The following is a 14,084-nucleotide window of genomic DNA, read 5'->3' as shown; positions in this document are numbered from 1 at the left end:
CATGCCCGAACCATCTGAGCCTCATTTTCCGCATCTTGTCATCAATGGGAGCCACGTACACCTTCTCCCGAATATCATCATTCCTAATCTTATCCATCCTAGTGTGCCCGCACATCTATCACGCCCTAAAACCACGTGACCGACACCCGGTACTCTACCCGACCCTAGTGAACCATCCCATAAATTAATACTCATTTATATGCCTAATAGGGGATATGAAAGCCTCTTCAAATACAATCGTCTTAAGATATAACCCAAATCATTAAAAAAATATCTTTAAGCAATTATTTTACTTCGAAAGAAAACTTCAAAAAGTTAGAAGAAAGTTTCATTCGTGCATGCCATATGAGTAACCATAGGATTACAACCCAAAATGAATACTACTATTGTCTATGGAATCTCTATGACACGGAATGACATAGTCAACCAAGGCATAAACCGGTGGCTCAAAAGAATGATAATATAATAAAGTCCTCCACGGGTGCGAAGGTGGAGTCTCACCAAAAGTATCAACAGGAAAAAGAGAGCTGCCCTATCCACGCGATCCAAGCTGCGCAGGTCCAGTCCCTGAAAACAGAAATAAAAATGTGGCCGAAAGGCCTAAGCTCCACATGCCTAGTACGAATCATGAACCGTTCCCCCAACAAAAATATAGGACAAGCCTTGAGGAGTTGTAAGATATGCAATAACAATTGATATAAGAAGGAAGCATTTATATCAATTAACAATTTAGAAAATAAAATAATAAGATAAAACATATTTCAATGTCTTCCTTTAGCGTTGATCTTTACAAAATCATATTATTATTTTTTTCATTTACCGGGAGCATTATACCATCACCGACACAAGGAAAGGTCAACTAGGTTATGTACCTAGCGGCAAGTATCATATACCCTACTTGCTCAGGTCGTCTCATCGTGGTGCCGCACGAATCGACTCAGTCGTGCTAATAAAATAGCACAATAGTACCCCCTAATGGGAAGTACTCTACCGTAGTCCCCAACCGTAAGGTAGGTTCTACGCCTACACCGGCACGTGTAGTTTCATGACCTAATGAGGAAAAATATCCAAGGTCAATCTCGGTGAACTTAAGTAACTCCCAAAACCTTTACATTTATCAATGACAATACTCATAGCCAAATCAACTATTTGAAAATAGTTAAATCCAAAATATTTCACAACTCATGTATTTGTGTAAAAAAAAAAAACTACAAGTGCTATTCTCATTTGTTTAGTTTCAAAATTTGTATAACATTTCAAGAAAATAATATTCATAGCACTCAAATATTTTATGATACAAGAAATGGTACAATCCCAACTCGCTCGTCCCCACAGGATAGGACTCACATTTAGAAGCTCAATTTAATCGTGTTTCGATATGAGTTTGGAGAAAAGCTCCGAAGGTAATAAGTTTCAACTTTCAACGTACCTCAAATCGCTTCCAACCTTACCCCGAATGATCCGATAATGCCGACATGTCACAATCTACATATACGAACTCACATAATTCAATAACGCGTCACAACAATACCAACTATCCCAACTAAGTGTCTAACACTTTAAGTTCAATTTCATAAGTTTAGCAAAAATCCCCATTTCACCATTTGAAGGTAAATCCTTGAATTTTAACTCCACCTCTTTCATTAACCATATTATGGGATTTAGTCGTCCCACTAGAACTCAAAATAACATTATTCAAACAAGACCAAACACTATTCATCATCCCTACCAACCAACTCTTATAGGGTTCATGAATAGGTGTTTATATAAAATTCTATCTTCATAAATACACCCTACTACACCCATGGAGTATAATGCCTAAGTTTGGAGTGAAGAGATTACCTCTTTGTCAAACCCTAAAATTTTCAAGATTTGAGTTCTTGAAGTGTCCTTGGGATTTTCTTCAATAATCTATGAATTCCATGATGTTGGAGGGTTAAGAGATGTAATAAATGAACCAAATCTACCAATGAAATGCATTTAATTCTTACCTTGAAGATGCATTAATGGTGTAGAAACTCTCTCTTCTTTCTAACCCAAAAGAACTTGACCCAAATAAATAAACTTTCTCTCTCCACGAAATAGCCTTTTAAAGGCTTCAGTTGCCCCAGAGCTAAGACAGGCGCGACGCACCACCATCGCGCGCGCCCTGTCCACTTTGTAAAGATTTTGACACCAGGTTTGTCTCGTTGGGAGCAGTTCACTGCCTATCCTTCTTGGCAATAGAGACGTGAAGGTTCTTAGTTTTGCTAAATCCCCTATAAATCGATTTCTTGTCTCCTTGTTAGTCAACCCCGTTACTTTCTTCTTATTCATTCGTTTAGTCATCTGAAGCTTTTGTCCTTATTACTCCATTCCTTTACTTTCTCCTTTTTTTTTTTTTTTTTTTTTTGTAATTTCATTAATCCAAGGTTTAGTCAAACCAAGCACTAACCCCAAGAAATTCCCAGCATTCATTCCTTTATCAATAAATATTTTGTTCCCATGTCTTCTCTTTTAACTCTTATTAATCAATGTTCAACTATTGATAAATAGTTGTCCTCCAAACATTCCAGTAATATTGATTCATTCTCTGAATTCAAACACGTAACACATATAGTCATAGTTAATTCCAACTAAACCAATACCATTCACAAGCGTCCATAACTTCGTTGTACTCCTTTGGACCTCGCGTGATTCGGGTTTAATTAGATTATATTCTTAGCTCCAAATTTGTCCGAATTTTTTTTTTTAAATATTTACGGGACTTTACAATATCCACCTCAACATACTCATTTATGCTACTTTTATCTTTTGGATATGTGAGTTCTTAAAAGGCCAACACTCAGCCTCATACATCATGGCCGGTCTAATTACCACCGCTTTATAAAACTTACCTTTAAGTATCGTTGGCACTTTCTTGTCACACAAGACTCCAGATGCTAACCTCCACATCATCCATCCTACCCCAATACGGTGTGTGACATCCTCGTCGATCTCCCCTCCCCCGTGGATAACCGAACCAAGGTACTTGAAGCTGCCTCTACTTGGGATAACCTGTGACTCAAGCCTCACATCCACGCCCACTTCCCCCGGCTCAGCTCTGAACTTACACTCGAGGTATTCCGTCTTCGTTCTGCTTAGCTTGAAACCCTTAGACTCAAGAGTCTGTCTCCAAACTTCCAATATCTCGTTCACATATCAAAACACTACGAGGAAAAAAGTTTAAATTTTTTGTTATGGTTTAAAGTTATTCCCGTTATACTTTAAGTTCGAGATCCATTAAGAATCAAGAAAAAAATAGGGTAATATTAGTAAATGCTATTCGAACCACCCTTTTTCGATCAATATCATCATTTCGTTTAGAAGTTATTATCTCAACAATAGTGTCCCTATTCATGATGAACTAAAATTATTAGGGCCTCCAAATTTGATATAATCAACGTATTTTTTTTTTTAATATGATATAAATTATTAAAGATATATGTGTGAGACACAACCTACTAATTAATCTATTTCTTTCAAATACTCCACTAAAAATATATCACAATTTTATTTTATAATACCTCAAGAGCTAATGAAACTATTTTAGTAAAATTTAGTTCTCTCAATTCCCGAGCGATTGCACCAAAAAATTTGAGTTCCTTTCGAATTATCATTTTTTGTGTAATACTAACATGGTAAAATTAAACGGAAAGTATAATGGATGGCAGAATTACTCAATTTCGAATAATATATAATTTGATTCTTTACCCTTTTTTTCTTTTGTGTTTCAAACAAATTTAGTATGTACATTTGTTGTTTTAAATTCTTTTCTAAATAGCACTTTCCATATTTTATTACTTTTAAATATCAGAAGTTTTGGAATAGGACTAGTTTCATATTCTTGATTGCTACACGATTAACATAAAATTCGTATGATTTGGAAGAGCGTAACAGTTTATCATTCGGTAATATGACTGTATAATGTATACGATCTTGTTCTATTTTGGAAACTAACCGTAAACTTGCACCCTAGTTATATCACTTGTCACTTATCAAGCAAAGGCGGAGCTAGGATTTTGAGTTTGTGGGTACAAAATTCTTCGTCCTTTTAAGTTATTTTATTCTAAATTAATAATTTATATATTTTCAATAAACTTTTTTAAGAAAAATACATAAGTTGAACTAAAACACTCAAGCTCTGCCACCGTTATCAAGTACTCCTAGTAATCTTCAAAGCCATACCAGGTTCGCTGTTTCAGTTGATAATGGCACACATTTCTCAGTATGTTTAGGGAGAAGAAAGGGCCTTTGTCCAGTTGCCAGTGAAAATAAACTAACTCGCAACTAATATCTTCACCAAACAAATAAATACAGGATAAATTTGTGCATAATTTTTTTTATCCCTGTTAATTAATATACATTCCCACCTCGTTCTATCACGTAACCATAAGAAGTTGATATAATTTGATGCAAATACCATCTACGAGTATGTATTTTCTTAGAAAGTTGGCTTCGGCATTAAGAAGGGGAGTCTTGGCGTAATTGGTAAAGTTGTTGTCATGTGACCAGGAGGTCCCGGGTCCAAGCCGTGGAAACAACCTCCTGCAGAAATGCAGGGTAAGGCTACATACAATAAACCCTTGTGGTCCAGCCCTTCGCCGGACCCCGCGCATAGCGGGAATTTCGCGCACCGGGCTGCCCTTTGGCTCAAGCAAACAAGAGGGGTACTTTCTCCACATGTTACTAATAGAGGTCAATGGCCATGGATAGACCAAATAGCTATTATAAGCAGAACATATTCCGTGACCAGCAATTATTATCAATTCGAAAACCTTTGATTATTGAAATCATACATCTTTAAAATAGGGGAAGAACCAAATCATATGCACCATACAGAAAAAAGGAAGTTTATGCCCTCATTTCCCTAATTATGTTCCTTTGTGGATGTTTGGGTGGCATGGAGGGTATTTGCAGTAGAAGTTTTGCTTTGTATTAATCAATTTGCACCCCAGCCGCCTCCTCCTGGTGTCAAAATCTGAAGTATTTCCCCAGCCTGCACCTCAATTGTGTTTTTACCACCAACATACACCTTCCTTTTATCTTTCGTGATGAGGAAATTAGCACCCCGAGCCCCATCTTTTCCACCCATCAGCCCCCTCGGTGCATGCACACGCCTTTCTGATAGGATACTCACAATGACCGGCCGCCTGAATTCAATCTCCCTGATAATGCCATCACCTCCTTTACGTTGTCCAGCACCTCCACTATTCTCTCTTATTCCAAACTTATGCAATATAACTGGGTATCTTTGCTCAAAGATCTCTGGATCTGTCATTCGGGTGTTGGTCATATGGCACTGGACTGCACTTGTCCCATCCCAAGTAGGACCAGCTCCACTTCCACCACCAATTGTTTCATAGTAACCGAAAGTGTCATCCCCAAAGGTTAAATTATTCATGCAACCCTGTGAACAAGCACAAGCTTGGAATGCAGTAAGAACGACGTCAGTTATCCTCTGTGAAGTAAGAACATTACCACCTACCACTGCAGCCTTGTCACTTGGAGAGAGAAATGAACCAGGAGGTATATAAATCTTTACAGGAGCCAAGCAACCTTGGTTGAGAGGGATGTCAACGTTCACCAAACAGCGCACGCAGTAAATGACTGCAGCAGCTGTCACTGCCTCGGGGGCATTCCAATTACCATAAACTTCTGGGCTGGTTCCGGAGAAATCAAAAAATGCTTCTCCCTTCAGAGAATCTATAGTAAGCTTTAAGTGTATGGTAGACCCATCATCCATGTAATCTTCCTCTTCAATAGTCACTACGCCTCCCTTTCCAGACATTTTTGTTTCAGAAGAAACTCTCGCGGCAACAGATTTAAGCATTTCTCTCACTGCTTCTTCAGCATTAGCCTGCACATAGTTCATGTATGCTTGGACAGTTTCCAGACCATATTGCTCAATAAGCTCGTTGATAAGGGCAATTCCTCTCTGATTTGCAGCTACTTGTGCATGAAGGTCAGATAAATTATCTTGAAGCCTGCGCGTTCCTGGAATGCTATGAGTTGATTCTTCAGAACAAGGGTAACGAAGAAGTTTGGTGATTCCCTCTTCTTGAAAAGTTCCCTTCTCAACAAGCTTGAATGCTTTTATTGCTGCTCCTTCCTCCCATATGAACTTTGAGAAAGGCGGCATACTTCCAGGAGTAATACCTCCAATCTCTGCATGATGCCCTCTACTTGCAACAAAAAATATCAATCTACCTTTGTTAAAAACAGGTGTAATTACAGTAATATCAGGCAGGTGGCTACCACCAGCAGAAGGATGATTGGCGACTAAAACATCTCCCTCATTCAGATTATCACCCCAGTGCTTCAGCTGCCATCGAACAGTGCTCGACATAGCCCCCAAGTGCACAGGAACATGGGGTGCATTTGCCACAAGTCCACCATCAGGGCCAAAAAGTGCGCAAGAAAAGTCTAGCCGCTCTTTAATATTTGTTGATATAGAAGTCCTCTGCAAGGTGCGCCCCATCTGTTCAGCTATTCCCATAAACCGGTTGTTGAAAATTGAGAGCTGCACAACATCTGCAACTTTTTCATCTACTTTTGCAGTATTGGAAGCCGACTCGATCTCTATTTTAATGTTGCCATATTTAGTAATAATGGCCTTGCAGTTGGGCTCAACAATGACAGTGCTATTGCCATTCATGATAATTGCTGGGCCAGGAACGACATTCCCATATGCCAGATTTTCAAGCTTGAACAAAGGAGTGTCATTCCATCCATTCCCAAAGTATATTTTGTAGTGACATTCAATTTTAAGGGCACCAGGGGAAGAATCTAAGGCTCGAGGCTTCAGTATGTTAGTGACTCCAACACCGCGAACCCTAACATCACATATAACTATATTCCTGTTTTGAAGTTTAAATCCGTACTCCCGCTGGAATAACTTGACAAATTCGGCAGCATAATCAGGAGGTGACCCATCATCATTGGTTGGTCTCTTTACCATGATTGCGGTGTCTGTTCCCTCATACCTTAAGTTTAAGTATGTTTCGCTGGTGATACTTTCTTCTCTGAACCCTTGCTCCTGCAGCTTATCCTTCACCTGCTTCAGTAAGATAGTTTCTCTGCGAGAAGCTTCAATCACAGAATCAGGGCCATAAACAGCTGAATACGGCTCTTGCGCATCTTCTACCACATCAGCTAACCCCATACCATACGCACTTAAGATTCCACATAACCTGTGAATAAGAACTTCCTTCATTCCAAGTGATCTAGCAATGGCACAGGCATGTTGAGGACCTGCACCTCCGAAGCAAGCAAGAGCATGGTGGCTTGTTTCATGACCCTTCATTTCTGTCAACTGCCGTATCGGGCGGCACATGGTCTCATTGGCAACATTCACAAAACCTTGTGCAATCTCCTCTACCGTCATGTCCCTTGCAGTTGAATCCTGGCTCTTTCTGTAGGAATTGATTTGCCTCGCAAGTTTTTCAAACTCTTCCCTCGTAGCATCAATGTCTAATGGCTGGTCCTCATTGGGACCAAAAATGGACGGGAAAAAATCAGGAATGACATATCCTAAGATAAGATTTGCATCTGTAACTGCTAGTTGCCCGCCTTTCCGGTAACAAACTGGTCCTGGGTGTGCACCCACTGAATCTGGTCCCACTCGGAAAGAACCAAACTGAAATTTTAACTTTGATCCACCACCAGCAGCGACTGTGTTTACATCGAGCTGAGGTGCTTGAATTATTGCACCAGCAACCTGGGTTTCTATAACTTGTTCATAGGTACCAGCATATCGGCTGACATCAGTAGAGGTACCACCCATGTCAAAACCGATTAGGGCCTTGTCTGTTTCAATCCCAAAGAGTGTCTGAGAGTAACCAACTACACCACCAGCAGGACCTGACAAAATTGCTTTGTGGCCTGAAAATCTATGTTCTGGAGCAAGCCCTCCATCCGACTGCATAAATAGAACATTCAACTTTCCTAGTCCTTCATCAAATTTGGACATGAAACCTGACAAGTATTCTTTAATAACAGGAGTCAAATATGCATCTACACTTGCTGTAAATCCTCGAGGAACAGCTCGAACCATAGGGGTCAAAGCAGATGATATAGATACATGCCTGAAGCCCAAACTAAGAGCTAACTTTTCCAGAAGTATTTCATGCTTGGGATAAGTATAAGAGTGGAGCAAAACCACAGCTAGGCAACTAATACCCCTTTGCAGCAAAGCATTCAGCAAAGGTTTCAGAGCTTCCTCATCAAGTGGCTTTACAACCTTGACAAGCTCGCCTGAAACACCTTGAACAAGTGATGCAGAAGAGTCTAAATCTACTCCTCCCTCCTTATCAAGAACAAGCTCAACTCTCTCATCAACCTCTACAACCTCCTCATAAAGATTTGATGGTTTTGATACAGTGAGGTCAAATATATGCGGACGAGCCTGATTACCAATCTGGAGCAAATCCCTAAAGCCTCGAGTGACACACAGTGCAATTCTCTCCCCTTTCCTCTCCAACAATGCATTTGTTGCCACGGTTGTACCCATCCTCACCCATTCAATCTTATCAGTAGGAATTTTCGAACTACGGGGAATTTTCTTTCCAGTAAATTCCTCCAAAATCCTTCTTATTCCTTCAACTGGAGCATCATCATAATTAGAAGGATCAACTGACAGTAACTTCATGACACGGCCTTCAGTTTTTCCAGGAATTTCTGCATAGACATCAGTAAAAGTGCCCCCTCTGTCGATACAAAATTTGAGTTTTCCTTCACTTTGACTTCCCATTGCTCAACTACAGGTATTGCAAGAAATGACTTAATTATACACAGAAGAAATTGCAATACCTGGTATATTACCTGTAAAAACAAGTTAGAAAAAAAGGATTTCATCACAACCAAAGAGTAATAGGAGCAAGATAAGCACAGTATCGCTGCAGGCTATGCACTACAAGAAATTGAAAAAAGGAGGAGCATCAAACACTACACTAGAAGGGGAAAGATAAAAATATTCATGTGCTGGAATGTTGATATACTTGCATCTAAGAATCAATAAAGCCATCTACCAATAACAAGAAAATGCACAAAAACAATGAGCAACAAACACTATAAATGAAGGGATAAGCTGATGCATTAAAGTGCTTGAGCATCAATATCCTAGCTTCTGAGAGTCGAAAAAAACAAGCAGCCCAAAATCAAGTGCTAACAAAAACAAAAAAGTAGAAACAAAAAAAGAGCATCAAATTATAACTTTTTACCATGAAGAGCATTAAACACTACAACTAAGGGAGAACTGAGAAAATATATGTACTCAAGTGCTTGAGCATTGAGGTCTCAGGTTCAAAACACTAGGTGATTTCTTCTCAACTGCCTAAACATTGACGGGCAGAGTTACCTGGGTACCTGTATTGGTGGGAGGTACCCAAAAGAATGGTCTGAGGTGTGCGGAAGCTGGCTTGGACACCACCGTCATACAAAAAAAAGGTGCTTGAGTAATGATATTACTCCTTCTAAGAATCAAAAAAGCAAGCAACCCAAAAACAAGAAATTGCCTAAGCGAGAAGGCATCAAATACTATGAGGGTGTTTGGCTAAGCTTATAAGCTGGTCAAACTGGCTTATAAACACTTTTTGGCTTATCTACGCGTTTGGTAAAATTAAAAGTGCTTATAAGTTAAGTGCTTATAAGCCAAAAATAAGCCAAAAATAAGCCAAAAGTCATAAGTTGGTCTCCCCCAACTTATCAAATTTCAGCTTATAAGCAGTTTAAGTTTGACCAAAATATTTACTATTCTATTCCTAAAATACTTCTTTTTAAAACAAAACTCTTCGTATACCCAGTTATTCAGCTGCATATTATTAATTTCAGCACTTTTATCCAAACACGTAACTGCTTATTTTTTAAATCAGCTTCAGCACTTAAAAGTGCTTTTCAGCACCTAATGCTTATCAGCTACTCTAAATCAGCTAAGCCAAACGGGCTCTATAACTGAAAGAAAAAGATATATGCACTCAAGTACTTGAGTTTTGAATACCTTGAATCTGAGAATCAGTGAAGCAAGCAAATCCTAAATAAGAGGACATACGAACAAAATTAACATATGGGTTTGCATCTATCAAGTGCTTAAGTGTTGTTATATACAACAACAACAACAACAACAACAACAGCAACAAACCCAATGAAATTCCACAAAAGTGGGGTCTGGGGAGGGTAGAGTGTATGCAGACCTTACCCCTACCTTACGAAGGTAGAGAGTTTGTTTTTGATAGACCCCCAGCCCAAGAAGAAAAACTAAAAAGGAAGTAGAAACAACAAGTAGTAACCATAGCAAGTAAAGGTGATATAATAGCCGGAGCGAAAGAAACGGCATATAGTAAAAGAAATGTACGAATACGAAGAAATGAAAGTACGAGAGTAACACTAATAAAACATGAAAATAAGACATGCCCGCTTAACCACTACCCTTCTACCCTAATTCTCAACCTCCAAACCTTTCTATCAAGGGTCATGTCCTCAGTAAGTTGAAGTAGCGCCATGTCATGCCTAATCACCTCTCCCCAATACTTCTTAGGCCTCCCTCTACCTCTTCTCAGCCCCCTAATTGCCAACCTCTCCCACCCCCTCACTGGGGCATCTATACACCTCCTCTTCACATGCCCGTACCATCTCAATCAGCTTCCCTCATCTTGTCCTCTACAGGTGCCACTCCCACCTTTTCCCGAATATCAACATTTCTTATCTTATCCAACCGGGTATGCCCAAACATCCATCTCAGCATCCTCATTTCCACTACCTTCATCTTCTGGACATTGGTGTTCTTGACAGGCCAACACTCCGCACTATATAACATAGCAGGTCTAACTACCACTCTATAGAAGTTACCCTTAACTCTTGGTGGCACCTTCTTATCACACAAAACCCTCGAAGCGAGCTTGCATTTCATCCATCCTGCTCCAATACGACGTGTGACATCTTCGTCTATCTCACCATTATCTTGAATAATAGATCTGAGGTACTTGAAACTCCCTTTCTTAGGGATGACTTGTGAAACCAGCCTTACTTCCACGTCCGCATCATGGGTCGCAACGCTAAACTTGCATTCCAAGTACTCTGTTTTAGTCCTGCTCATCTTGAAACCATTTGACTCCAGGGTTTGTCTCCAAACCTCCATCCTCGCATTAACACCACCTTGCATCTCGTCAATTAGTACTATATCATCCGCAAATAACATGCATCATGGCACCTCCTCTTGAATGTGCCGCGTCAAAACATCATCACCAAGGCAGATAAAAATGGGCTAAGCGCGGTCCCTGATGCAAGCCCATCCCGACAGGGAAGTGTTCGAGTCGCCTCCCACCGTCCTAACCCCGGTCTTAAAGCCATCATACATATCCTAGATAACCCTAGTGCAAGTTACGGGCACACCTCTAACCTCCAAAAACATCCAAAGAACCTCACTCGGGACTTTGTCATAAGCTTTCTCTAGATCAATAAACACCATGTGCAAGTCCTTCTTCCTATCCCCATAGTGCTCCACCAGTCTCCTAATAAGGTGAATGACTTCAGTAGCCGATCGCCCTGGCATGAATACAAACTGATTCTTGGAAATAGACACACTACTCCTCACCCTAACTTCCACCACCTTCTCCCAAACTTTCATGGTGTGACTTAGCAGCTTGATGCCCCTATAGTTCTTGCAATTTTGGATATCCCCCTTATTCTTGTATACCGGAATCATCGTACTCCACCTCCATTCACCAATCATCAGACATATTCGTCGTCTTAAAAATGACATTGAACAACCTAGAGCCCGTTTGGATTAGCTGATTGTATAGTTGATAACCTTGAAGTGGTTAAAAGCATTTTTAAGTGCTGAAACTGATTTTTTAAATAAGCATTTATGTGTTTGGATAGACGTGCTGAAACTGATAATAAGCAGTTGATATGTTTGGTAGAAAGTAATGATAAGTTGTTCTTTTGTTAGAATGACTAAAATATCCTTAAAAACTTTACAAAAGATTATAAATTAAAAGTTTCTTTGTAAAGAAAAGGATGAACAACGAATATGGAGTTAAAAGAAAGTTAGAAAATTTATTTTGGGAAAAATACTTTACAACAACAACAACAAACCCAGTATGATCCCAACAGGTGGGTGGGAAAAATACTTTGTGAAGTAAAAAATATTATTAAGTATAAATTAGTAAAAGCCTTGGTCAAATTAAAATTACTTATGGCTGATTTTAGCTTATAAGCACTTGGCTTATAAGCAACTTTGGGTGTTTACCAAATGCGTAGATAAGTCAAAAGATACTTATAAGCCAGTTTGACCAGCTTATAAGCTTAGCAAAACACCTTCCTAGTAAGCCACTCCAATCCTTCTCTATCTGCGGTCTCCCAAAATTCCAAAGGGATCTATCTGGCCCGCATAGCCCCTACAACCTCTTCAACCTTGATTCGCCCGCAATACCCAAAATCACGGCGACTCTCGGAGAACTCCAAGTCCCCCAGCACGACGTCCCTATAGTTCTTATATGAGAATCAACAAAGCAAGCAACCCAAAAACAAGAGACTGACCAAACAAAATTAAAAGATGGGTCTGAAATACTAAGCTTTTAATTGCAAAAGAGATATACAATACATCAAGATATTCACAAATCTCAATCATATTTCCAGATATAAAACGAGATATATAAGCTAAAAGTACCTCGAAGCAGAAACTCTCGAGTCCAATAGGGTATCAAATTGATGAGCTGAAAATGCGGCGTCAAATTAAAAGAGAAACTGATTTTTTCTCAATCTACAAATCCATTGTTACAGAAATGATTCGACTGTTTGCTGATCAGCTGATGACTAGGATTGAAATATGAAAAAAAGCTGATATTCTGTACGAAAGTTCGCGGAAAATTGAGTGTCAAACGGCGTACGTGCGTTAGAGATGACGAGGAAAAGGCATATAAAGGACGAGGCTTTTGCGAACAAGCTACTTATTCTTCCCTATTTTTTTATTAATTTTAAAATGCAATTGACATCCAAGTTGTTTTTAAAAAAAAAATTATCTTGAACATGTAGAATAATGTGTGTTTGGATTATATATTTTTTGGGAAAGAACTAGTTTAAGAAAACAAATTAAAAAGGAATTATTTATAAAGATTGAAACCGATAAAAAATCTTTATTGGCAAAAAAAGGTTTGTTCTGATTTTGGAAGACAGTCCTTTAACATTTTCTTTTGTTCTCGAAGAAGAAAAAATTGTCTACGGAAACGAAAAAACTTTATTTTTTAGTTTCGAAATCAAAAGGCTGTGTTTATTGTTTTGGTTTTGAAAAATGAATATATCGAAACCTTTTTGTTTAAAAAAATTAACGAAGATGAAAAGGTAAAACTTAGTCAAACATAATAAACTCCAGATCCAAAAATGAATCAGAGCGCTATCAACAAGATAAAATAAAGGCGATCAATCTTATTTGTATTTTTCATGTCCTCCCTTTTGATACATTGGGGATGAACAATTTACGTGGTGTAGTGAGGATGATTAACTTGCATCCTTTCCTTTCCTATAAGATAGTTTTAGAAGAGAGGAGAGAAAGAGAGAGAAAAAGTTTAAAAAGCTCCAGCCGCCTTTTGATTGGGTGATTCCCCCCTTTATAGATAGTCTGGGAGTCCTTGCCATATTCTTGGGTCGATACACTTTCATACCATGGCCGTTTTCGTTGTTACCTGAGTATTGTTCTTCAACTTAATATGTACTGTAGATACTTGGTTTGGAGCAGGTCGTGACGTCTCTCACGATCCCGCCGCTTAGGCGGGATCCCAGTTAGGTCAACCGCAGCGGTCAGATTTTGACCAATACAGTTAATCCCTCCGTTTGTTGAGATCGTCTCTTGTCAGACTGGCGGACGGATTATAAATTTACACATCTGGGAGAAATCTGACTGCCCACGCCCTGAGCGTGGTTTTTAGATCGAAATAAGGGCGCGACACTCCTACGATACTCTTGGACCGTTGTGACCGTTATGGAATCGAAGCGTCGTTTAACTCGAAACATTGTTCGTGGTTGCTGCCATTATGACACACGTTCCCAGGGGATTCAACCGTTTCATGCCC

General features: G+C 39.3%; 1 protein-coding gene and 1 long non-coding RNA gene across 3 annotated transcripts; both read right to left on the bottom strand.

Moving 5' to 3' along the window:
- LOC109230593 lies at positions 272-2,308 on the bottom strand. Its single transcript, XR_002068684.1, has 4 exons — positions 1,992-2,308; positions 1,843-1,911; positions 1,430-1,485; positions 272-567 (listed from the first exon to the last, which is right to left on the bottom strand). It is a non-coding gene; the product is annotated as an uncharacterized LOC109230593 (long non-coding RNA).
- LOC109229516 (5-oxoprolinase) lies at positions 4,712-12,929 on the bottom strand. Of its 2 annotated transcripts, none has more exons than XM_019394983.1 (2): positions 12,686-12,929; positions 4,712-8,841 (listed from the first exon to the last, which is right to left on the bottom strand). In XM_019394983.1, exon 2 carries the CDS (start codon positions 8,768-8,770, stop codon positions 4,961-4,963), a length of 3,810 nt encoding a protein of 1,269 aa, XP_019250528.1. In that variant the 5' UTR covers positions 8,771-8,841; positions 12,686-12,929; the 3' UTR covers positions 4,712-4,960. The 2 variants fall into 2 exon arrangements, with proteins under 2 accessions (XP_019250528.1, XP_019250529.1); XM_019394984.1 differs by having other exon boundaries at positions 4,712-8,777.

Source organism: Nicotiana attenuata, chromosome 7 (genome assembly GCF_001879085.1).
Source record: "Nicotiana attenuata strain UT chromosome 7, NIATTr2, whole genome shotgun sequence".
In the NCBI taxonomy this organism is placed as follows: domain Eukaryota; kingdom Viridiplantae; phylum Streptophyta; class Magnoliopsida; order Solanales; family Solanaceae; genus Nicotiana; species Nicotiana attenuata.
Note: the sequence above shows the minus strand (reverse complement) of the source record. Positions and strands in the feature narration are given on the sequence as shown.